This window comes from Sarcophilus harrisii, chromosome 4 (genome assembly GCF_902635505.1).
Source record: "Sarcophilus harrisii chromosome 4, mSarHar1.11, whole genome shotgun sequence".
Taxonomy (NCBI): Eukaryota; Metazoa; Chordata; class Mammalia; order Dasyuromorphia; family Dasyuridae; genus Sarcophilus; species Sarcophilus harrisii.
In genome coordinates this window covers 68,030,907-68,057,674 of record NC_045429.1, presented here as the reverse complement: position 1 = coordinate 68,057,674, position 26,768 = coordinate 68,030,907, and the positions used below count along the sequence as shown (strand labels likewise).

Here is a 26,768-nt window from a genome sequence, read left to right as displayed (position 1 = left end):
TCTCAAAACTACAAGACTTTCTGATTGGCTGAATCCACCTGTGCCTTCCTAGCTTCCAATCTTTGTTTGTTCAAGGCTTCTAGTGATCATTTAATTGTTCTGTGAATCCTAATCTTCCTTAACTTCTCACATTCTGAAAACCTCTTGGCCACTATCCCAATCTCACATCACCTTAAATCTTACAACACTGTGAAAACCCAACTTTTCAGCATTTTCCATATAACTACATATGTATAAGGTTGGATAGTCTTCATGTACTCCAGCCAAAACAATGTACCACAACAGAAACACTCCAGCTATCTTTTGCTAAGCTAGATAGACATTAAAGAGATTTACAAAAATATGTAAAACAGTGCCACTCTTTTCTGAGATTTTTTAAAAAAATATGGTTATTTTCACAAAACATGTTATTTCTTTTAATATGTAATGTGTTTATCATTGTTCTTTTTTAATAAATATTTTAAAATTTATTTGTTTCAATTTCTAATTGGTAAATGTTGATAACTATAACCCACATAAACAAAATCTCTTTGGGATCCTCAATAATGTTTGATAATGTTGAATAGTCCTGAGACCAAAGTTGAAGAGGCAGCATCCTCACTCACTCCCCTACTCAAAAAAAAAAAGTACTAGGGGCTCTCTACTAACTTTAGGATAAGTTATAAACTTCTTTATTTGGCATTTAACCTCCCTAGAATCTGTTTAGCACAGGGTATTAAAGATGTAGAGGGGTCGGAAAGCAGCGGTGGACTGACCTAGCCGCTCAACCCACATTGCTCACCTAGTCCAACAAATGACCACCCCATGGAAAGTGTTTCCTTCACAGATCTTGATGAGATGCCTACAAAGGGAGAAAAGAAATTTCATGGTCAGAAGTTGATACGTTACACATATCTCCAAGTGTGACTCACTAGCTATGTACTTTGAATTTGAGCCCTCTCTAGGGCTTTATGTGTGAAAGTAGAATGCTGTTTTGAGGAAATGTTTTGTATCATCCTTCTTTTGTAAAAGCTAGTTGAATTTAACTAATGAGCTCCCACATTAGCGGAGGGTCAGGAGCTATAATGCTAGAAGCCACATCCCCTCAAAGTTATCCATATAATTGTGAGGAGAAGTAGTCATCTATTCTTTCTATGGGACCCAACTCATTAGGATGAATGACTAGTTGAGGAAAATGTTCCTTAGATTTTTAAGAGTTACAAAACATTTTCACTCATCCTTTTATTCGATCTTCACACCAGCCTTCTGAAGTAGTTACCATGCCTAGAGATGAGAAAAATGAAACTCAGATATTTGCCTTACTCACTTTGTAAATGTAGGAAGCAGGATTCAAGCACAGGATTTTCCTGATTCTGAGATCAGAGTTCTCTCCCCTATATCAAGCTGTCTCTCTCTTTAAGATTTTAAGCAGTATAATGCTGATCTCATAAAAATTATGGTATTTGAGATGATAGGCTCTGTGACCTGAGAGTGCAACAGTTCAAGAAAAATTTATTAAATCCCAGGTGTCCCATTTCACTGTTCAACAGATCTAATAACTAAGTCTGTATTTGTTGAATCTTCCCCCTCTTTACTATAACATTCACTGGTCACATGGTATGGCTGTGCAAGGGAGGATATATTTATACAGCCTGGAGCTCTCTTGGACCTACCATTCCATTGAATAGTTCTGATTGCAGAACCTATCCTAAGGATGGAGAAGAGGTCTCGAAGCTCTTCCAGGGAGGCCCATAAACAAAACAGAAATTCTCCACCTAAGAACAAAAGAGGAAAGTCAGAGAAAAGTGAGAGAGTGAATCGCAGCCAAGACGTTCGACAGGAGAAGCAAGATTCTAAGAGAAGGAAAGGAAAGGAGGACAAGGATGAAGGGACTACCCTAGAAGTGGATAACAGGATCCAGACTTCCACCATAGTGGATGTAGATGATGTCATGGACTCCTTGGAAGATGAAGCTGAGGTGATAGCACTGTTGGAAAGTGAGCAACAGGAAGAAGGTATGTGTGCAAATGGTGGGAAGTCGAGGAAGAGAAGGGATAGCTTCATTTCTCCATGTCTCCATAGTCTATCTCCATAAAAGGATAGCAGGTAGTCATTAGCATTAATAAAGCAGTCAAAGATCATTCTTCTAAGTTACAAGAGAGGTTCAAAAAGTGACCTAGGCACAATTTTCTGATTCCCTTAACACTCTTACAATCTAATTGAAAAGAGAGCTAAAATATATAAGTATAAATTTAAGGGATTAAAAATAACCAACCACAGCTGGAGATTGGGGAAAGGAGACAAGAAACCTGGGAAATAGGCATGGGAAAAGTTGAAAGATAGTCTAAATAACAGAAAAGACTTTTAACATAGTATAAAATCATTATATTTATGATTCCAGCTCTTTAAGGCACAGAGGTTCTAGTTAGTCACTTTAAAAAGGGAAAAGAGAAGAAATAAATTCTCAACAACAATAAAATTTTTATGGCACCATGATATTTCAGAAAGTGTGCTACCCAAAGAAATCAAGAGAGACTTGATATAAAATACTATTTCTGATAGGGTTTTTGTGACTCTAGATAGGTCTCACTTGCCTCATCTGTAGATGGATATAATAAGTTACCTGAAAGACTGTTAGAGATAATGCAAATTGTTTTAACATGAAATTGAGGAAAAAATAAAATATTATATGTTAAAAGAAAAAAAGATGATATGTAAAATACTTTACAAATGTCAAAGACTATATAAATATCCATTATTATTTCTAAAAATTCATTAAAAATTTTTTTTCTAACACAGAAGGCATTTAAAAAATAGACTGCATAATAAAAAATAAAAATAGACTATATAATAAAAGATTAAAAATAGACTACACAATAAAAGCCATAACAAACAAATATTTCATAGTGTGAGAAATAGACTGCAATAATGACTAATATATTAGTTTGGAGTCAAGAAGACTTGGTCAAATCTTGCCTTTAACATATACTAGCTATATAACCCTGGTTACATTGTAAAACCTTTCTGTGTCTTCCAAGTAACTCTCTAAAACTATCAGTTCCTGAGCAGCTCTTGTTCTATATTGATTGGTCTAGACTATAAAGGAAGAGAGTTTCTTCACCCTATTATAGTGAAACCCTAAGTCCAAAGTCAGAATCAGAATTGCTTGGGGAGCATGGCCAATATATATCAGAAGCAATACTAGAGCCCAGGATTGCCTGACTATGAGACTAGCTCTTTATTCATGATACTATCTTTCTGGGATCTTGGAGCTTCCAAAAATTAAAATGAATCCTCATTTCAACAAAGATTGAGGAGTTCTAGATTATATGATGTTTAAGAGAGCTTTGAGCCCTAACATTAGTGATTCTATTTTTTATCTTTTCAAAACTTAAAATGACCCATGTTTTTATTAAATAGGAAACACAGAGAGAAAAGAGAGATGCACACAAAGGCAGAGATACAAAGAGACAGAGGGAGAGAAAGAGAGAGAGAGAGAGAGAGAGAGAGAGAGAAAGAATCAGAGACAGAGAGGAAGGGAAGGAGGAAGAGGGAGAAATTTATCTAGTGATAAATGTTCTGGCAATTGGACTCTATTTATGTCAGTTGGACAATAGTCCATCTCTAAGCCTATACATGAAACATCTTGTTAAGACACGTCAATCTCTCTTCTGTTGACATAGCTTCATAGCTTCCAAAATCCTGAGAACCCCATACCAGGATGAAATTTCAAAGTAGATTTGATAAGTCTGAGCCTAAACCAACAGTTCTGAAAGTATAGTCCTGAGACCTCTGCAGGGAATCTTAGAGGTCATTAATGTTTTCATAATAATACTAAGATGTTTTGATTTCTAGTAAAGGAAGTATGGATTGATATAACCCATATAAACAAAAATTCTTTGGGGTCCTCAATAATTTTAAAGAATATAAAGGGTTTCTGAGACCAAAAACTTTAAAAACTGATGCTTCTAGACTTTCATGTGCTGAGATAAAACTGTTCAGAGATTGAAAAATAGGTATCATATTCAAATGCTTTTTTTAAAAAAATGTCTTCTTCAACTTTGGCTTCCTCTTATTAAATATTTATATGTTGTTTCTTGTGTTGGTTTTCAACAAAGTTATCACTTTCACATAAATAAAAGGTGTCCTAAAATTCTTAGAACAGCTTTAAGTTTTAATGACTTTAGAGAGACCCTGAATAAAGGAAGCAGAAGCAAGACTAATGAAATTTCTCAGGTTGAATATGTCCCTTATAATGAAAGTCAATAAATCCAGCCAAGATAAAATGTCAGACTTGATAAAATTTGTCTAATACTTGTCTGGTGTCAATGTAACTTTTCCACTTAATTTTATACCAATCTCTTTAATGTCTATATTCTAAACAAACTGGAAAACTCTCTATCCTCCATCTTTTGCCTTGTCTTTTCTCACCTTCTTGGCCTTTTATTCATGCTGTCCAAATGGACTTTTCTCTAGCAGTGTTACTTTTTTCTTTTTAAATCTTTTTTTTCGATTTTATTTTTCCCAATTACATGTACAAACAATTTTAACTTTTTTTTTTTAAATTTTGAGTCTCTCCCTCTCTCCTTTCCTCCCCTCAGAAGGCAAGCAATTTAACATAAGTTATGCAGAGATAGTCATGCAAAACATGTTTCCAGGTAAATCATTCTATGAAAGAAGATATAGACACAAAAACCCCAAGAAAAAAAATATCTTCTTTCAGGCTCTACCAGTTCTTTCTCTGGAGATGGACAGCATCTTACATCATAAGTCCTACAGGACTGTGTTGGATCATTGCATTGCTGAGAATAGCTATTATGAATAATTAGATCATTATGCAATATTACTGTTACTGTATAAAATGTTCTCTTGGTTCTGCTCATTTCACTTTCCATCAAATAATGTAAGTTTTTTATGTTTTTCTGAGCGCCTCCTGCCTATTATTTTTTATAATACAATAGTAATCCATTACAATCATATACATCCTCTCAATCATATACATTGCAATCTTATACATCCTCTCAATTTCCAAATCATTGCCACTACTAACAGAGCTACTACAAATTTTTTGTATACACAGTGTCTTCTAATTTTTGATTTTTATCTCTTTAGGATACAGACTTAAGAGAGTTATTACTGGTCAAAGGGTATGCACTGTTTCAAAGCCCTTTGAGTATAGTTTGCCAGCTTTCCTTTCACCATCATGAACTCTCTCCAGCTGTTTAAATCTTTCTGTCAAAAGATATGGCACACTCTGTCAACTGTCTCTTGCTTTCCCCACCCCAACTATGAAAATGTGATCCCTTCTTCTATTTCTCATTTTACGTTTAAATGGTCCTCTCCTTTGTTCTTATGTCACTCTCTTTTGTAGTGTACAACCACAGAGCTAGAGATAGAAGAAACCTTAGATATCCTCTAATTCAGTGCTTTTATTTTAAAGATAAAGAAGTTGAGGGAAATCAAGAAACTTGTCTAGATTCACATCCAGGATCATCTCCAGTCACCTTGATCTATATCTGGTCACTGGACCCAGATAGCTCTGGAAGGGAAAATGAGGCAGGTGACCTTGCATAGCCCTCCCTCACCGAAATCCAGTTCACCTGCATGTCAGGGCATTCCCTCCCTGTTACCATGGGCCTTTTTGAGAATGAAGCATAAATCACAATAAGTTATAGAAACAGGATTTGAACTCAAGTGCTCTGAATATGCATACAGCCTCTCTGAAAAATATAATGGTCATATTCATTTTAAAATCAAGATGACAATCTGGGGAGTTAAATTAAACTTCATTAGAGTTAAATTTATACATAAATTGCATTATTTATGTAATATATAAATGTATGTATTTATATACTTTGAGTTTATATAGTACTTCACCATTTTACAGAATGCTTTCTATGTAATACCCCAATATTCCCATTGTATAGATGAAGAAGCTGAGGGCCAGAGAAGTCAAGTATCTGGTTCTGGGATTATGGACTTTTGTATGGGTAATTCTGGAATTTGAATCCAAGTCTCTTAGTCCAGTTAACAGTGCTCTTTCCATCACATCATGGTATGTTTCAGTAGGAGTTTCCTTAGAGATGATATAGTCAAATCACCTTATTTTATAGGCTTGGGAACTCCCTTGGAAACCCAAATTTCTGAACGTAAATTTAGAATCCTTTTCTTTATACCACACTGCTTTCTGCTAATGGAATGCACCCTGGAGATAATCAACTCCTATAGTTATTTGGATATATGTTTCCATTCCTCCCCTTTCAGAATGTATCCTAAGAGACAGATCTATATTAAATCAAGCCCTATATCTCCAGTACTATATTTGCAGAGTACTTTGTGGGTTATTTTTTCTCAATAGTATTTTATTTTTCCAAATGCACAAAGATAATTTTCAACATTCATTTTTGTCAGACTTTGTGTTCCAAATTTTTCTCCTATCCTCCCTTAGTTTTTCCCCTCCCTAAGACAGCAAGCAATCTGACATAGATACTGCATAATACTTTGTACACAGTGGCTACTGAATAATTCTTTATTGAGTTGAATTAATAACAGGGATTTCAGGCACTGGTGAGACTCATGTCAAAAAGTGTTCCTCCTGTATCATCAACTGACTCTTCCATGAATGACTCCTTCACTTATGTTCTTTAGTTCATTTTGCCTCCTTTCCGGAGCTGTTTCCGCTGAGAGGTCAGTCCAGTACTGTTAGCCAGTTAGTATTGCAAATCTTTATTTGTATTTTCTTTTTCTTTTTTAAAAGGTAAAAAATCATCTCATCTAGGAATCTGTGAGTGGCTTCTCATCATCTTATCGCTGATGCTCATCATTGCAACTTTCCCCTTCTCTATTTGGTTCTGCATAAAGGTGAGACTGTATAAGGCCCTGACAAAGTCATTTCTTGGTACTTCTCTGTGGGTCACTAATCTGAAAGACAGTTACCAACTTCAATCAATCAACAAGCACTTGTTATGTGTGGCAGGCACTCTGCTAGAAACTAGGGATACAAAGATAAAAATGAAACAATCCTTGCTCTCAAGGAGTTTAAACTCTAGGAGGAGATAACCTACATATACATACATACATATATTTGTGTGTATGTGTGTATATACATATATGTATATATGTCTATTCAAAAATAATTAGCCTATTAAAATAATAAAAATAATTTATATTACCTTGTAAATCAGTAAGACATTAGGTTAAGACAAGCATCTCTCAAGTTATCTTTCACATGAAAATGTTGTTATTAAATCAAAGATGAGAAAGCTCACAGAGCTTCTGACATAAGTGGTAACTGACACATATACAGAGTCTGAAACTGTGGGGGATTCTGATTTATTTGCCAATATAATTTTGACTTGTGTGTTTTTGCCTCCCTCCATGTAACATAGGATTCAGATTTTCATGACAAGAAACTGGAGGATTTCTTTCTTAGTTACTGAAGAATAACACCATCCTCTGTGTAGTCCCATGGATATTTAACCAAAGGTGCTATGACTTAGGCAAATATATTGTTACTTGTCAAAGGGAATGATAAAGTAGGATCCTTCCCTCCCCCTCATAGTCATTATTTATAGCAAAGTCCTGGTGTGGAAACACCTTCTATTGAGATAAATCAATGAGTCTTCTATAATCTTTTTTTGTTGTGTTGGTTTTTTTGTTTTGCTTTGTTTTGTTTTTGCTGAGGCAATTGGGGTTAAGTGATTTACCCAGGATTACACAGCCAGAAAGTATTAAGTGTCTGAAGCTAGATTTGAACTCAGGTCTTCCTGACTTCAGGGCTGGTGCTTTATCCACTGCACCACCTAGCTGAGTCTTCTATAATCTTGAAGATTGTAGATTTTTTAGGAGACATTAAAAGGTTATGTGGCCCATGGGTCACATAATACACATCAAAGATAGGGCTTAAACACATGTTTATTTGACTTTAAGACTGGCTCTTCATTCAATGGGCCAACCTACCACTCTAACATATTTAGGCCTTGGAAATCATTTTCAGATACATTTCACACAAAGCTTATTACTGCCTCTCTGTCCCTCCATCCACATGTATTACATTCATGCAGATTGCCTGAAAGCATAATTCCAAGAATACTTCAAAACCACATGGCACAGCTAGGGAGCTGAATTCAACCACTTTAGGGTTGTGATAATAGGAAATTTAATATAGCACTAATATAAAAGTTTTGTAATAATAAGAGATTTGAAAAAGTGACTATCATAATCCTTTTTGATAGATGGAATTTAAATGAAAGTCTTTTACTCCAAGACAATACTCTTTATGTTACATCAGACTGCCCCTCAGTGGAAAATACCTTACAGATCATCTAATCCAAATATTTCATTTTAGAGAGGTAGGAAATCCTGTATTTGTCATTATTTTGTCATTTTGCAGTTGTTTTCAATTCTTCATGATCCTTTTTGGGGTTTTCTTGGCAAAAAGACTGGAGTGGTTCGCCATTTCCTTTTTCAGCTCATTTTACAGAGAAGGAAATTGAAGGATAAATAACTTACTGAGAGACACACAGCTAGTAATAATCTGAGGCCAGTTTTGAACTCAGGAAGAGGAATTTTTCCTGATTCTAGGCCCAGCACTCTGTCCACTATGCTACATAGTGGCTCCTACATTATCCAAGGTGTCCTTAAACCTTTAAGAATATCTGGAGTCAAATGCTGGCCCATTCAAGTTCAACAAGGATAGGGAGCAGAGTGGAGTCCTTCAAACAGGACCATCAAACAGGAGAACCTGTTGTAAAGTGGGTAGACAAATTCAGGACTGAGAACGAGAATTACTCATGTGGTTTTCTATTTCTATCACAGGAATGTGAGGGGAACAGTTAAGAGAACAAAAGGAACTGAATGTATGGATTTCCTCCATTCATGTACATGTATGTACATGTATATGTACATTAAAAAGGCAATTGGTTGGGTCATCCTCCAAAAAATCCATTTAGTCAACAAATATTGACAGAGGATACTGTCATGGACACAGCACTATTCTGAGGTCCTGTGAAGTGTACAAAGGTGTACAAGACACATCCTGACCTCAAGGAATTTACTGTTTAGCCAAGGATTTGCACCCAATCTTCCACTTTCTTCTTTAGGGAAAGGACTTTCATCTTGTTATCTCATTTCCAATATCTTGCACTTGATTAATAAATGTCTGCTTAGTTGAGTTGAATTGTCAAAGAAAAGCTGAATCTCTCTGAGTGGCTTTAAAAGATCAGAGAATTTAGGGCTGGAAGAGACTTAGTTTATTCCACTTTCAACTTCTTCATTTTAGAAGACACAGGTCAGACCTAGAGGAGGGAACAAGATTTGTCCAAGGTCCTGAAGATGCTAAGTAGGAAAGGCGAGACTTGTACCCAGACCTTATGTCTTCTGTTTAGTGCTCCTTTAGGGTGTACCTTGTAAAATCTGCCAATTTCTGCCCCCATACTATATTTTCCCAATTTATCATTGCTAGAGGTAAATTTCTATTGCTTTCAGCTATAACTATGGAACTAGGGAAGATTAAGCATTGATAGTATTTATAATAGTACTTGTAAACAATTGAGTTTTGTACCTAGTTAACAATCAATTAATCAATTAAATAAAGCAACTGGTAAATCTACTAAAGATCAAGCACTGTACTAGAATCTAAGGGATACAATGATATATAACCCCAATGATATATTAACCCAAGGAATTTATTGGTTGAAAGAAGGAAAGATTCCTTCTCCCTGTGGCTCCGGCATAAGGATACGCTTCCCTGACCAAATCCCACCATCATGGCTCCTTCTGCCATTCATCTCTCCTAAGATCTTCTCCCATCCCCACAATCACTTTGCTTCAAGCTCAGATTGTGGTGCTTGCTTTAGGTATCAAAGTTGCAAGCCATAGTTCTGATCATTATCATTTCCCCAGTGAAAATGTAAATTAAACTCATGTATCGTACAATATGTACAAATGATAGAACAAGATTTAGAATTCATAATAACTGAGGGCAGGGTCTGATATAAAGCTATAAAGTAGTTCCAGTTACTCCCTTCCCTTCCCCCCCACAATGGCAATGCTTCTATAAATGTGTGGATTCCTAGAATAGTTCTGGGTAGTTTGTGTTCCGTTCAAATGAAAACTCAACTGATTAGAAAAAAAATTCAGAATTTTCAGGTTTTTAACAGTCTGCTTGAAGCTCTCAGTTAGAAATATAAACTGAAATTCATATAATTAAATTTCTTTTTTGAAGTAATTTAGAAAGGTAATTGCTTTTTAGAAAAAATATCACATATTGCATTTTAAGTAGGGGAAATATTATGGTATAATAGAAAGCAATACCAGTTCTGGAGTCAAAGGTCTTGAATTAAAGCTCTACCTCTTACATTTACTACCTGGATAACTTTGGACAAATCATTCAATCTTTCCAGATCTTAGTTTTCTCATTTATAAAATGGAAATTTGAGCTAGATTGCTTTTGAGGTCTCCTCCATTTTTAGGTCAATGATCCTTTGATCTTGTTTGGTCTCTGTTTATTTAATAGATCAGGAGAAACTCAGACAAATCAGAAATTTATGCAAAACCGAAGTGATGGTCAATCTATTAACATACCAGAATATTACATAGCTTGTTTATGATTTAACGCAAAGGTTGACCAAACCTGTGAGCCATGTTTTTGAATAATTAAGACTTATTTGGAATTTTATCCATGAACATAATCATATTAGGGATAAATCTTTTTTTTTGCTGTTTCTCAAGTTCCTAAAAGTTCTTAGCTATGATATGAATTCTGATACTGATGGCAGAAACCCAGGGTCTATTCCTACTTCAAACATTAGTTGTATGATCTTACATAGTCATTTAACTTGTCTGAGTTTTAGTTTTATCTGCTGCATAATGGAGCTTATAATGAGCTCACTCACAGGGTTGTTATAAGAATTTTGCAAACCTCAAAACTCTATATAAATGTGAAAAAAGATTTCCTCTATGGAAGATTGTTTCTGTGATTATTTTAACCATCAATTTGGATGGAATGATCTCTTTCTTTGGTTTGATATGAGATTTTATATTACCAAGGCTCACATGCAAATTACAAAGCCTTTTCAAAAAGGTTCCATTCCTTTTTCTAAGGGGATTTGAACATCTTAATTTTTCTCCTTCAGGTTGTGCGGGAATATGAGAGAGTCATTATATTTCGTCTGGGACATCTTCTCCCAGGAAGAGCTAGAGGCCCTGGTAAGGAATGTGCTTTTTGTTCCATCGCTTCTTCCATTTTTTCATTATATAATATAACACTTCCCTCGATGGGGGGGGGGGGTTACTTCAAGGGTCAAATGAGATGTCATACAAAAAGCACTTTGTCTCAGTAATCCCTTTCATGCTGTTTATCTGTATTTTCTGTGCCATTCTCCCCAACCACTCTGTGCCTTATTTAAGTATGATTGCAGTCTTGATTCCTGCTGCCATCATGTTCTCTCCCAGTGAGTACCTAAGGAATTGGGATGCTTTCCTCCTTTTATAATTCCATAAATTAATTAAGAATTCATCTGGGATTAGTATTTTAAACTAAGATGTAATGGACAGGGATATTGCGATATGGTAGAAAGAACTCTGGTTTTGGAGACTTGAAACATGGGGTTCCAATCCCAGCTTCAGTTTCATCACCCCTTGATGGGATTTGATTAGACAATCTTTAAGGTCCTTTCCAGTTCTAAATCTTGAGAATGTCATTTAGGCCAGAAGCCTAGGAATAGGAATAATTTCAGCATTAAGAAGTGTCCGATTTGCACTATAGCACAATTAAAGTACAACATAACAGATTCTAGGATAAAGATTATTTGCTTTTAAAGAGCTTTCTCATTGTGACTCAAGCAGGATTAGCAGATTCCTCTGAATTACAGAGTGCTGGGTAGGCTGGGATACCATCAGAGCCCTAGAAAATACCTTCTAAGTTTCAATTAGTTAATCTACTACTTAATTAAGAAGCACTGATTGAGCAGCCTATAAGCACCTATTAAATACATATTATTTGCCATACACTGTCCTCTATGCTGGGTTTACAAAGATTGGCAAAAAACAGTCCATGGCTTCAAGGATCATATATCAAAAGCTAGTTGTATACAGCCTACATGCAGAGCAGATAGAGTACTCAAATGCCATATAATGCACTTTGCATCATGATTGTTGCTTTGGGGACTAATAACCACAGAAATGAGTGTTCCATTCAAGTGCCATCCCTTGACCCCAGGATTTGACACCAAATCCCTCCCACATTTTAAAAGAAGATGGTTGCTGTACCCCGTTTGCTATCTAGGAGTTTGGACCCAAGCATCCAATATTCTGCACAGAATGACCACTGGACAAAAGTCCTGCATTTAGCCAACTTTCGTCTTATATGGGAAAATGAGGGACAGCAGAGGGTTTCCAGGGTGAAACCCTGGGACATGTATTCCCCCCATCACTATGCCTTCTTTCTCCAAAAGAATGTAAACTCCTTGAGAGTCTGCAATGATTCACTTTTGGCATTGTATTTTCAGCAGCTAGTGTCGTATCTATCACATGGGATGATAGATTCAGAGTTGGACAGGACCTCACAAGCCAACCACCTCCTCTTACAGGTGAAGAAATTGAGGGTCAGCGGTAGGCAATGTACCTGTCCAAGGTACACAGATGATGCTGCAGGGGGATTTGTCCAATGTCTCTACTACTGATCTACTACTGAATTGCCTATCACTTAGTATGCAGTAGGTGCTTAATAAATGAATATTGACTGATTGACTGAAGGACTGATTCCTGTTTTAGGCCTTTTCTTCTTTCTTCCCTGCCTGGATACCTATCACAAGGTGGATCTTCGCCTCCAAACTCTAGAGATTCCTTTCCATGAGGTAAGAAAAAGTGGCCAGTTTTACCTTCTCTGCCTGTTTCCATTATCATTTGACATTTAATATCTGATGGGAAACTTTGATGCTGAGAAAAAGCAATTAAAAACTGCACTAATTTGCATTCTTTTGGTTGTTCATCCAACTTAAGGATGGTGTAGTGGCCAAGTTGCTGGACTGGGAGCCTGATACCATGGGTGCTGATCCTGCCTCCGGCTCTTACTGCTTCTGGGGTTGATGACAACAATTCATGATTATATATAATATTTTAAGGATGGCAAAGTGTTTTCCACACAATTTGCTTCATTTCTATTTGGGCCTTAGAGTGCTCATCTGAAAAATAAAGCAGTTGGAATGATTCTCCAAAGTCTATTCCAGTCCATTATAGAATTCTCTGACAATAAAGAGTATATATATATATATATATATATATATATATATATATATATATATATATATATATATTATATATATATATATATATATATATTTGACTCTATATATGCATGTATAACGATATATAATTAGTTATATAGAGAGACTGTATATATATAAATATAGTTAGTTATATAGAGACCATATATAACTATATATAGTCTTTTTGCAGCATAGTTAGTATATTTATGTAACATTTATAGTATAGTATTTTTATATTAATATATAGTTTTCAAAGAAATCTTATTTCATTTTGTCCTCAAAGCAATCCTGATGGTAGATAGTAATATTATCTTTATTTTATAGGTATAACAAAACTAAGGTAGGCACTTCTCCAGGATCGTTTAGTGTCTGAGGTATAATTTGAACTCAGATCTTCCTGCCTCCAGGTCCAGAATTCTATCCCCCTAAACCTATAATCCTAGTAGTTACCTGGAGATAACAGCCTGAAGTTTCCAAAGGAAATTTGGTTGATAAGCATTTATCTTCCAGTCCTGAATTTATGGTTCTTTTTTGGCTTTGTCCTCTCTTGTCTTGATTTTTATTAAAAATTTATTATTATTATTATTAAATTTTTATTATTATTTTATTAAATTTATTTAAAAAACAACTTGGTATATGAACATTAGGGTTTATAAAACAAATTTAGGGTAGTTATTTATGAATTCATTCAACAAAAACAGAATTGTGCTTGGCACTGGGGAAGACACAAAAATTTGACTTGATGAGGTTCTCCGGTCACGTCTGATTCTCCATGACCCACTTTGGGCTCTCTATGACCCCCCTTTGGGTTTGTTTGTTTGTTTTTTGGCAAAGATACTGGAGGGGTTTGCCTTTCTTTCTCCAGCTCATTTTACAGATGAGGAAACTGAGGCAGACAGGGTTAAGTGACCTGCCCAGGGTCACTGGGCATGATGCCCATACTAGTAAGGATCTGAGGCAACATTTGAACTCGGGTCTTTTGACTCCAGGTCTGGCACTCTATCCATTGTCACGCTTATAAGGTTAAAGTGATGACAAGTTTTAGAGAAGGTTATGAAGATTTTGTGCTCCTGGGAGAAATCTAAGTTTCTGTTAAAGCGAGGAGAGGACAAGAGTATTGAGAGAAAGGTAAAGCACTTTGTTTATAACAGAACAGAGTTTTCCAAAGGATGAGCTTGTAGACAACCATCGGTGAGTAGCAAAGGTTGGAACAGCACGATTGGAGGCAGAAATACACAAGGGGCCAGCTTGAAGCATTAGCTGACCTCCACAGTTTATCTGAATGCTGAGTGACAGCGGTTGTGCTCTACGGACTTCTCTCACAAAACATTCTGCCGCTTGGAAGAAAGAAAAAGCATTTATTAAGCACTTAGTTTGTACGTAGGTGGCAGGCGCTATGTTAAATGGTGAGGATAAAATTGTAAGACACACGGTCACCCTTAAAAGCACTTGCACTCTGCTGAGTGTGGGGCTCCCAGATAGGCTCTCCCCATGTCCTTCTCAATTATATGATTCCATTGACCAAAATAAAACCAAACTCTAATATGCTCATGTTTTTAGCAGCATATTCTGCTTCATTTTGTTCCCCAGCTATACTTTTTCTACTTGAGAAAGTTTCTTCCCCCTTTTTTTTGCTCTTTTCTCGCTTAAAATTGGTCCTTGAAATTGATTTCTGCTTAGGTGGTGACCAAAGATATGCTAATAATGGAGATAGATGCCATCTGCTACTACAGGATGGAAAATGCCTCCCTGCTTGTAAGCAACATTGCCCAAGCGTCCAGAGCTGTCCAGTTGCTGGTACAAATCACTATGAAGCGCCTCCTGGCCCATCGCTCATTCACCGAGATACTCCTAGAGAGGAAAAGCATTGCCCAAGACACTAAGGTATTTATGTAAGCTGCTGGGGAGGAAAGCTAATTTGCTTAATATTCCCTTTTTTTAAACAATAGCTTTTAATTTTTGAAATATATGAAAAAATAATCTTCAACATTCAACCCTGGAAAACCCCGTTTTAATATTCCCTTTTGATAAAATCCTTGAGAGGCAGTGTGGAGTAGGGGATAGAGAGCTGGCCTTGGAATCAGGAAAACCTGGATTTAATTCCTACCTGTTGACCGTGTAACCAGGGGCAAATAACTTGAATTTTCAGTTCACCACAAACCATCCACTAAGGCCATACATTACAGACTAGTTGAATCTGTGAAGGGAATTTCCACACCGAGAATTCCCCCACATCAATAAAATTGTGGGTCTTAGACCCCCCCAAATTAAAAGGGCAGAAATATAAAATAGTGATGTATGTACAATAGTGTTTCATCTGTTATTAGCTTTGGTGCTATCTATATTATATTTGATGAATTTTCTCATCAAATTGGATTTGAGTTACTAAATCTATCCCAATTCTTACTTCTGAACTGGCTGGGACTGGGACCCTGGCAACTGATTGTTCTTTACACAGTTATGAATAATTAAGCTAGTCCAGCTGTAGCCAGGACTATAGATCAGCTCCTCACCCCTGCCTGAAAGCAATCAGACACCTACTATGTAAATTAGCACCAGGAATTTTCTGGTACTGATGATCTGATTGACTCTGGAGAATGACTACTGTATTTATACTACAAAGAAACTGGTGTAGGACTTGGTACTAAAAGGGGGACACCAGCAGGTTTAAAAATTGTGCCCTACGTGCTACTGTCCACAAGAGGTTTTGAATCTTTGCTATAACTTAATTCAGGGATCCTCAAACTTTTTAAATAGGGGGCCAGTCACTGTCCCTCAGACTGTTGGAGGGCCGGACCAAAAACTTTATTTTGTGGGCCTTTAAAGAAACTTCATAGCCCTAGGTGAGGGGGATAATCGTCCTCAGCTGCCGCATCTGACCCGCGGGCCGTAGTTTGAGGACCCCTGAAATTGTAAAATTATTACTTAATTGTTATGGAAAGTGGAATTTTTTTGGAACTAAAAATATGGACATTTTACAAAATATAATTTAAAAAATAATGATCCTTCTCGTTCCTTTTGGGCATGTTGTGTCCTGGGGAGCTGCCTATCCCAGTATAAACTATGCTTATTACTCTGAAAAGCTCGACTCCTGTGGTGTAGCCATAGTTACACTGTGTGAGTGGGATTCCCTTTGGGCGAACACCATAACCACTGATCTAAGGGAGTTTGATCTTGTCTTTTGTATTCCTGAGAGAATAGGAATCTCTGTTGACAATACCCCTGCTGGTGTCTTGTCTATGTGAGAGTGGAAAGAGAAAGTTGGGGGCCTGGGCTCCTGATGTAGGCTCCTGCCTGAGGAGGAGAGCTAATCAGATTCATCTGAAAAGGCTTGCATGGGAGGGCCTGACTCAGATCCCTACCCTATCTAACATTCAAGTCTCCAACAGTGATGGAGAGGACGAGGATGGTTACAGAAGAGAGAAGCTTCCTAGATCCGATTGTTCCTGCCCTTAGGTCCGCTTATCGTGGACTTATGATCTTAAAGCTAGCATATTTATGAGTTTAAAAGGGAAATTAGCAAGCATTTACTTAGAACAACTACATGGAAGCTATTATTCACAAGGAGAACTTTTTTTCCTTTTAAGATCTTCATTATTTGGGTCAAGACATTTAGATTTGAAGAGACTTAGGAATATTTAGCAAGGATAAATGTTTAATTAGGTCTCCTAAAAAATAAACACTGAACACACTTTTAATCTTAATTCCATTTTTTTTTCATGAATAACTAGAGAATTTTAAAGAAATGCTAGTCCTCCTCTGGAAGATTCTACCATGATAGAAAGACTTTGATTATAGTCTTGATGAAAAACTGAATCTATTGTCCAAGTATGGAAAGGCTTTAGCCACAATAACCTAAGAAACAAAGAAAAATATAACATGGTCTGCACTTCCATATAACTGTTTCTCCCTCCCCAGTGGTAATGGTGGTATGGCATAAAATGATACCAACTATGTTTAATAATTTTCCCATAGCTTTTCATTGAAATTAATTGAATTGTAGGTATGCTAAATGTCAGGTCTTGGCTCAATGAACTATGACTTCACCTACCACTGGAAAATTAAATTACATATTCTCTTGATAAACAAAATCAGAAGATCAAAGGAAACTACATCTAAAAGGAAGGCTGGCTTACAGGTTTCGGTTTGATAAGGCAAATAAATAGAGTTGTTGGGGTAATCAAGTTTAATACCCTGAAGCACTTTATTCCTATAGTGCCAGTGATTTATCATAGCTATGTATGTGTGTTTCCCTTTGGAAATTATAACTTCATTTATAAAGTATTTACAGAGGAAAATGAAAGAAATGTATGAGCAGTAATGCCAAATAAAATAGAAAAAGAGAACCAGAAACAAACAAAAAAAAAAAGATAGAAAACAGCATTCAAATGAGATAACATTTGCAAAAGTGCTTAGTACATAATAGGTGCTATATAAATGATTATTCCCTGATTCACAAATGAAAATTTCAAGATACAAATAGAAAATGGAACAAATTTGCCTTTGCTTTGACAATGCTTTGTTTTCAGAAGTACTAGACCTAGAGATTAAATCCTTAGTGTGTTATTCACTGTCCATATTACCTTAAGAAAGCTATGAATCTTTCTGGGCCTCTGTTCCCTTATTTCTAAAAGAAAGAGATTAGACTAGGTAGCATTCTTTATGAACCTTCTGAGACTATGATGATCCTAAATTACATAGTTTCTTAGTTTCTTTATCTATAAAACAAGGGGATTAAGAGACTTCTAAGGTCCCTTCCAGCACTATTATCTATAATTCAACTACTCTAAAGACATTAGAATTTCTAATGCTGGAAATGACTTTAGATATCACTTAGTTCAATCCCATTATTTACAGAGAAGAAAACTGAGACCTAGGAAGGAAGCATTAATTTTCCAAGGTGACATGACTAGTAAGGAAGAACTGGAACCTAAATGGAAACTGAAAGATGGAAATTTTTATTTATTTTATTAAAAGAGAAAAGGGTTGCAAGAAAAATTTTAAAAATGAGAAAAGGAATATAGGAATGGAGAAATGCAAGGAATAAAAAAGTTCAGTTTTCAAAGTGTTAATAAATGTTTATCAATTGTTTGATTGTTGAATAAAGTAGGGAGAGCAAAAGTGGGGAAGAAGACATAAAAAGGATAGATTAGGAAATAGAACCGAGGAATCAATCTAACTACCATGGTACCTGGCAAACAGTCGGTGCTGGATATATATGCTTATTAAATAAACAAAGGAATGCAAAATAGTGAGAACTTAAGACATTATCAAATTCCAAAGTGGTGCTCACTTTGAGCTAGTAAGAGGAGTCCTTTTTGAAAACTTAACCAATAAAATCTGTAATATAAATACAAAAAAAAAAAAAAAGAAAGAAAGAAAGAAAGAAAGAAAAGAGAAAAAGGCAATGCTTCAGGCCCTCATATAAGAAAATCTCTATACTTCATGGCACACAGGACCAATGTCCAATTTATCAGACAGAAGAAACTTGTTCATTTCTATATACATAGAGTAAAAACAACCAATTACCCCATTTATCATAGGAATAACTGAGTGGGAAAGAGATAGAAATGACTGATAAAAACTGGAGCCACCTTTCTAGTGCCTCTTTAAGGGGAAAAAAAATGTTGACTTCTCTGGCAACACAATCAAGTAAATGATAACATTATAAGAACAAATAAGTATTCTATTTTCCTATCTTTTTGCATGACTGATTTCCAATTTCCTTTTAAGAAAAAGGTACTTTTTTTCCAGAATATGTAAAAGGGCTTAAATGGATTAGGTGAACTTGGAGGGTCCCTTTGATGTTTGAAATTCTGCTCTTTTATACATAGTATCTCTAGGCACTATACATAGTACTCCCACGCTCTTTCTGCATGAGAAAAGTGATCCAAGCTCCTGGAGATCCACACTAATGACACGGTTCATTTTCCTCCAATATAAATGTAAGCTCCTTAAACTCTGCTCTTTACAGGTGGCTTTGGATGCAATCACTTGTCGCTGGGGAATCAAAGTGGAGCGGACAGAAATGTAGGTAGGAAGTGAACCATAAAGAAAATTATTAACATTGGTCATGTTACTCTTCTCAGTCCTCATTCTCTTTAACCTTTTTATAATACTTGACACTATTTGCCACATTCCTGCTATATTTTTGGTCAGAGGGGAGACCTATTTATTGGTACCTCTAGGTAAGAAAACTTCCTCCAGCAATCCAAATCAGCAGCTATTCTACAACTTATGTGTATATCTACATACACATAGACATACATATGTACATATACATTACCTGGAGATCTGGTTTCTGGTGACCAGCTTCTCTGGGCTTAAATAGCTTGGTCTGGGATGACATTTCATTTCTGGATCCTTCCAGGTTGGTAGGATCTAATTGGTAGCTAAAATTCTCTGCTGGATAAATTTTGGAAAAGTCTAGGCACTCCACACCACATCAGAGTTGTGCTTTTGGTGAAAGAATTATTTTCTAACATTAATTTGTGTATTGTCTCACCACTAAAGATATTTTGGCTTAGTAGAAAAAGTGATGGAGATAGAGTCAGCGGACTTAGCTTTTAAAAATAAATTTTGATACCTTTTTTCACATCATCTATATTTCTCCTTGTATCTCTTCACTATAACATCCCAGAGAACTATCCTCAAAACAAAGAATTTTTTTTAAAAGCAGAGGAGAAAAAATAAGGAAAATCAATCAGTACATCCCCCAAAATAACATTACACGTAATGTTCCATGCCAGAAGAGAGAAGTATCTTTTCTTATATCCTTGAATCAAGCTTGTTCTTTATAACTTTGAAACATTTGTATTCAATTGTATAGTTTTTTCTTTGCATTTAATTTTTTTAGTTACTGTATATATGAATAGTAGGGAGGGCTTATTTCACTGTGCATGAATTCATTTCAATCTTTCCATTCTTCTCAGTATTCAGTGGAATTTAGGTTTTGTTTCTATTTTAGAGAGCTAGTTATTAATTTTGTAACAATAGGTAATTTGCTTGACCTCTTCTAGCCTTCATTTCTTTATGCAGATCCCAACATTTGCATTGCCTGCTTCATAAATTCATTATGAAGAAAACTTTACAATGTGTAAGGCCATGTTATCAGTATCATAAATGGTTCAGTTTCAGACTTAGAGCTTAGGTTACAACACAAAATTTCTCAATTCCTCGTTCAGGAAGATTAAATTCAGTATAATTTGCTGCCTTCCAGAAATGGTATGAAGAAAGCACATTGTCAGCTATCAAAAATTATAGATATAAGCTATTATTACAACCTCTTCAAAGCAGTGTAACAGTAGAACAATAATTACATCAGCAACAACATAAAAACCAATTAAAATCAACATTATAAGCAACAACAAAATGCTAATCCTGAGGTTATTTCATCAGTCCATGTTCTATCTGGACTAAAAAGAAGAGTAAGATATTGGTTCTGCATTCATAGGACTTGGATTCAGATTTCACTTCCAACATGACATGTGTACAGACTTTGGACAAATGACTTCACTTTCCTGGGCCTCAAGTGCCCTTATCTGAAAAATGAGATTTTAGTAGATGGCCTGTGAGGTTCCTTTTAGCCCTAGACCTAAAATTCTCTGATCATGTTCTTTTCAGGGAGAAATTCAGGATTCATAAAAGCATTGTATTAAATACAAAGAATTCAGGTGAGAATCCCCGAGCAAATAGCTGCCATTTAGAAAAGGATTTCAAATTAAATCAAGCCATCATCAATGAACCAAACTGGAGATAATATGCTATTCCAGTTTTCCAAAATTGGAAAAAAAAACCCAGTGGTAATGAGGATCTGCACTAGGTGGTAGTAGCCAGATCAGAGTCTTGGTTTCCCATTATTTTTCTGGTTATTCTTTACATTTTTGAATAATAAAAAAAATCATTTTTACCCAGAAATCCCACTTCAAGGCCACTGTTTTTTCTTTTGCAGTAAAGACATAAGATTGCCCACAGGCCTCCAGCAGTCCCTGGCTGTGGAAGCTGAAGCTCAAAGACAGGCCAAAGTGAGGGTAAGCCATCACTGAGCCCCGATGCCGTTGGCTTCTGCCTGCGAGTTGGCTCCCAGTTTATTTCAGCCAGGCAGGGGATCCTGTAAAACTAGGAGCCTTGGGACAGTTTCACCACCAGTGCTTGAGGGTCAGGACACATGGTGTGAGGGAAGGGACAGTGACTGACCCCCTCACAAATCTCAAAAATGGGAACTCAGTACCTCCTCTGTCTCCTAGATGATTGCTGCTGAAGGGGAGAAGGCTGCCTCCGAGTCCCTGAGGATGGCAGCTGAGATACTGTCGGGCAGTCCAGCCGCTGTCCAACTTCGCTATCTCCACACCCTTCAGTCCTTGTCTACAGAGAAGCCATCCACTGTCGTCTTACCTTTACCTTTTGATCTCATGAATCTTTTACCGTCTGCTGGCAGCAGAATGCAAGGAAGTCTCCCCTTACCAAATCCTCCCAGGACTGCAGGGACACAGGATCCCTCAAAAAAAGATTCTCCCATGTTGTAAGACCCCCAAAAGGATATAATTAAGAGGTCCTGCAATACCAAAGGATGCAAAATATAGTTATTTGTTTTAGCGCTCTTGTGGTTTGCACTCATTTTGGTCACCACCATTTGGTCAATAGAATGATAGGTGCCCTCTTGGGGTGAAAAACCTATGTCATTTCCTACATTAGTAACATGTTAATCTTCCCATTGTGATTTGGCTTGTCAAAAAAAATCTTGCCGCCTACTTAGAACAACCCTTGGGAAGGAAATTCTAATTTTTCCTTAAGAAATATTCATCTTAAATTAATTTTAAGACAATGGATTTTCCCAGTCATGTCACTTAAAAATTTCTTGGTTAAATCATCATACATTATAAAATTTAAAAAGCAATGTAAATTTCTTCTAATTGACTATAAAATTTATGCCTATTTTAAAATTTCATTTCTATGGGAAAATGTATTTAGACATATTTACAACTATCATGTGATAGAGAATCATTGAATGTCATCTAGCAGGATAGTTATTTTTTAGCCCAAACTTGCATCTATTACATCAGCTAAGAAAACTCCAAGTCACTAGAAAACTCCATAAAACCCAAGTTTCAAAGTGATGTTTGCCATACTTACAGGTTTTTAGTCTGCAATATTAGTTTGCTGCATAGAGATTGAAATGAATACCTGTCATTATATTTGGGTGGAACTTTTGCAAATAAACTGGTAGCAAACAGCAAGAAAAGGGACAATGGACCAAAGATTGGAAATGCTTGATTTCTCCTGGTCCCACTGGTTCCCTTGTCTCTGTGTGAATGTTGTTCTCCTCTTTTCTATCTCATCTTTATGTGTTGCCTTCCTCCCCTAAAATGTAATCTTTGAAAACAGGGACTTAGAATAATCTAATTTTTGTGTTTCTGTACCCTAAGCACTTAGCATGACACAAATTTCATAAATAGTATTACATCTAATCTAGTCTATATTGAAAACTTTCAGTTATGTGGGCCACAGAGAATGATGAACACTTTTCTCAATATGCAATTCACATTATTGACCAGGTGAACTTTTAGCATCATAATTTAGGATGGCATAATGGAAAATATCTTAAGAAAGAAAACTGAGATCTGGTGGAGTCAAAGGACCTCAGAGATAATTGGGTAAAATCTGAATACCAGAATTTTTTGAATAGGAGGTCTCTCTATGATATTCCCAAGAAATGATCATCCAATTTCTGCTTGAACTTTTCAAAGAATGGAATTGTTCATTAGTGCTAAGGCATTTCATTTCTCTTTGGATCACCTCTAGGCTTTTCTGGAATTTTTCTGAGCATTTCTGGAATACCCTATTTTTGACCTTTGTTTTGTGTCAAGTAACCAAATTAGCCCCTCTTCTACATGGCAATCAATCAAATATTTGAAGATGGATTTTCATGTTATATCCCTTTGCCCACCCCCATCCCCACCCAGGTCTTCTCTCCAGGTTAACCATCTCTAGTTTCTCACTTCTGGGACAAGTTTAAAGTCACAGGTCTCTATGAAGAGATAATGAAAAATCCACCAACTTTTGCACAATTCTTGTTTAATTTGGGGTCTCTCTGTACAGTAAGGTATTGCACTGATTCACTGCAACAGTCACTATGACTTTAAAAAGCAAAAAAGAATTCAAGCTGGCTTCCTTAGGAGTACTGTTGAATGGGAGTATGATGTCTTGTGATGGGATTGTTGTAAATGAATTCAATGAACATAATAAGTGACAATAAAAACAAATGAAATATCTTTGTAGAAGTAAATTATCACTAGCGTTTGGATCTGGAGAATGGTTTGGTAATAGATTTGCTTGGAGGATGGTGGTCCTTGTCTTTACTTGGTGACTCACGTATAGACACTGTGGGGGGAATAAAACCATAATGTTTCAAGTATGATGATAGTAATAAATAAATAAATACTCTATTATATGGTGCATAAAATAACAAGTCATTCTCAAAGAGCTAATCCCTACTAATATGATAGCCCCATAACCTTCCCCAAAACATTTGCAAAGAAGAATCCTGATAACAAATGAATTAGATGATTATTAAGGATATTGAATATCTAAATGGTGAAACTTCGGGCAGTGGCCTGACAAATGTCAGGCAGTATGGGAAAAACATTTGGGGCAGCTTGGCTGTCCCAGGACAGTATTACTGTTCTTGGAAAAAAAATTCCTGATTTCAGGATTCTCATCTATCCCTTCCTGCCTCAATTTTTTTCTCCTTCCAGTTTGAATCAGCAGATTTTCTTTTAATCTGTCTCTCTATTGATAGATGAAGGTGTCTGCTTTTGCTTTATGACAATTCTCAAGCTGGAGGAGTAGACAGATATAAGAAGGGGTCATTTACTTGTATGATTAGCTCATAGTAGCCTAAACCTTGTTTTAAATTAATACTTGAAGATTGAGCACAAAGTTGTGCAAAAGCAAATTCCAGTACTCTAGAGAAATTTTTCCAGATTGAGGAACCTATCTTTTGTAAAGTCAAAAGCTTTATTTTTTTCACTAAATCTGGAAATGGCCCCACTTAGACTATTTCTAGTCAGTATTGAATAACCTGTAATGTGAAGCAAAGATTAGACTTATTCTGTTTGACCCCAGGGAGAAGAAGTAGGTACCAGAGTTGGAATTTGCCAACAAACGGTGATTGCAGTTAGCTATAAAAGGAAGACAGGGAGTCTTCAAGCAAAGACTGGATGAGCCTTTAGTTCTTGGGCTGAGAGGCCTTAAAGTCCAGCCTCTGGTACACAGGGCTGTGTGATCACAGGGAAATTACTTAACCTCTCAATGTTTTCGGTAACTCTCAAATAATAAAAGGTACCAGTCTGTTTTAGTGCTATGAGTTTCTTCACCTGTGAGTTCTCTCTACTAATGACTTTACCAATCTAGCTCCAGGTTTCTGAGGTTCCTTTAACTTCTGAAATGCTGTGATTCTATAATCTTCACAAAACTGGCAAACTTCCTCAAAACCTGGCTTTTAAACAGGATTTTCTGGGTTCTTGTTTCTGACTTTCTAATATACACATTACTAATATGACAAAGTAGAAAGAGCTCAGGATTCTAGATCCAAAACTGCTGTGTGCAACTTCAGACAATATCTCCTTAGGTTATCCTGGGTCTTCTGTTTCCTAAACTGTCAAATGATAGGAAATTGTAATTCCTTTTAGTTCTAAAATTCTGTGATTACAAGTACAGACCAGGAAGGTGTTTTGAATGTTCTTTAGCTTTTCTAAAACATTTAAGAGTTATTCTAAGCATAGGAAATAACCATCACCTTTCTTTTCAGAGGGTCCTGGTTTTTTGTCCTCTTCCTCTTCCTCAATGTTATCCTCAGTTTTAGTCTTCTCTTTCTCTTTCTCTTTATCCTTATCTTTATCTTTATCTTTATCCTTAGCCTCATCTTTTCCCTCAGCCTCATCTTTGGGTGTTTCTTTAGCCAGGATAACCTTTAAAGATTCATTGGCTTTTTCCAGCTCCTTCTGCAGCTGACGGTTTTTGGCAAGTGCTTCAGTCAGCTTCTCACTGATTTCTTCAAATTTCTCTTCTGCATGTTGGACACGAGCTTCTGTATCCCTGTTATAGGCAAAACCCCCATGGGGTGGAGGCAGATGGTGAGATAGGTAGTATTTATAAATCTCTTTGGTACAAGAATTTATCAGTAGAAAGAAAGAATTTGTCAGGATTATCTATGCATATCAAGATTTCCAAATGGAATCTGACAGTCAGGATGTTCAGAATTCTGGCTCTTATATAATTATATAATTCTGATTCTTATGTAAACAAGGAGATGCAACTTTCAGTAACTTTTCATTAAAGAGTGGACCTGTGGTTTTATTCACATTAACTTTCACATTTTGGGGCTGACTTGATCAAAATCACACAGCTAGGAAGTGTTAAGTGTCTGATAAGATTTGAACTCAGGTCCACTGCATCAGCTAGCTACCCCTCATTCAAATTTCCAAGTGAATTTGGGCATCAATTTGAAATCTCTCTATCAATGAAAGTTGGCACTACTCTCAGATATATTCTTAGAGAATTAAACAGAGTCCGTGAATTGATGTGACTTTTTTTTTTTGGCTGAGGCAATTGGGGTTAAGTGATTTGTTCCACAGATTCTCCCAATAATTTGTTTCCCAATAATTCTTACAATTTGTCCCTGAATTGGCCATGGAAAAGAAGACTTAGGGGTCATTTTACTGGGTTCTTGATCCTACCATGGATGCTAATTTTACTTTATTCATCCCTTGTGAAGGGATGGAGGGCACAGTAGCAATGGGATTGGCTATTGCCTTCCTTCTTTACTACAGGGTGGAGCCCCAAAGTGGATAAATGGAAACTACCATTCAATACTCTATCTCTAAATGAAAACTAGAGGAATGATTGAAGGCTATAAAAGAAGCCATTGCTTCAATTGCCTTCAACTTAAAACACTGTTTATAGTTTTCAATCTTTGCTATATGAAAACATTTCCAGACAGAAGGAGTACTCTCCTTGCTCTTCTTCCATGAGGGTGCCTAATACTTACAGAAGTTTAAATTTTAAACTTTCAATCAGTTGTAGGGCTTCATATCTTTCTTTTTCGTTGTTGGTGAATTTCTCCAGGGCAGTCAGCTCTTCCTAACAAAGGAAATGGAAGATGAGAACAAGTGAAGGGTTTCAGCAAGGAAAACTTCAGCTGGCTGAGAAGCTCTAGGACATTTCTATTCATGACCTAGTCTCCAGTTTTAGCTGGTGAGGACAAGTAACAGAGTTACTGATTTGTCAAAGTTGTCTTTTCTATCCGAACACCAAATCACTCAGGTTTGGGATGATATCAGAGCTGGGCTGGATATGGGGAAAGGGTCATAAATAAAGAAGAGTTCAATGAAAGGAAGAAAAGATGAGAAAGAAGGAGTTTCCTTTAAAAAAAAGAATTTATACACAGTATTTAAAATCACAGAATCTTAGGGTTAGAAAAAGATTTTTACCCAATCAGCTGATTAATGTTTCAGATAAAAA

At 36.2% G+C, this 26,768-nt stretch overlaps 2 protein-coding genes across 7 annotated transcripts in view; one reads left to right on the top strand and one right to left on the bottom strand.

Moving 5' to 3' along the window:
* Window positions 1-1,657: 1,657 nt before the first annotated feature.
* Window positions 1,658-23,397, top strand: NPHS2 (NPHS2 stomatin family member, podocin). Its single transcript, XM_003770400.4, has 8 exons — window positions 1,658-1,994; window positions 6,737-6,840; window positions 11,115-11,187; window positions 12,754-12,836; window positions 14,928-15,131; window positions 19,222-19,277; window positions 21,199-21,277; window positions 21,494-23,397. The coding sequence occupies exons 1-8, from the start codon at window positions 1,694-1,696 to the stop codon at window positions 21,770-21,772; spliced, it is 1,179 nt and encodes a 392-aa protein (XP_003770448.1). The 5' UTR covers window positions 1,658-1,693; the 3' UTR covers window positions 21,773-23,397.
* AXDND1 (axonemal dynein light chain domain containing 1) overlaps window positions 23,287-26,768 on the bottom strand; it is a 121,396-nt gene continuing 117,914 nt past the window's right edge. For 4 of the 6 annotated variants that reach the window (XM_031936962.1, XM_023503919.2, XM_031936963.1 and 1 more), the window contains 3 exons: window positions 26,296-26,387; window positions 25,045-25,343; window positions 23,287-23,627 (listed from right to left, as the gene is read on the bottom strand). In XM_031936962.1, coding sequence (XP_031792822.1) covers window positions 23,539-23,627; window positions 25,045-25,343; window positions 26,296-26,387 — 480 coding nt within the window. In that variant the 3' untranslated portion in view covers window positions 23,287-23,538. Of the gene's footprint in view, window positions 23,628-25,044; window positions 25,344-26,295; window positions 26,388-26,768 lie in introns of those variants that run through there. The other 2 variants (XM_031936961.1, XR_004229298.1) reach the window with 2 other exon arrangements.

Bases quoted from the DNA above. Each gene is read 5' to 3' on its own strand.
- NPHS2 (XM_003770400.4), top strand. From the start codon at position 1,694: ATGGAGAAGAGGTCTCGAAGCTCTTCCAGGGAGGCCCATAAACAAAAC. The intron at 11,188-12,753 runs GTAAGGAATGTG...TTCCTGTTTTAG, and splicing joins AGGAAGAGCTAGAGGCCCTG to GCCTTTTCTTCTTTCTTCCC. The intron at 15,132-19,221 runs GTATTTATGTAA...TGCTCTTTACAG, and splicing joins GCATTGCCCAAGACACTAAG to GTGGCTTTGGATGCAATCAC.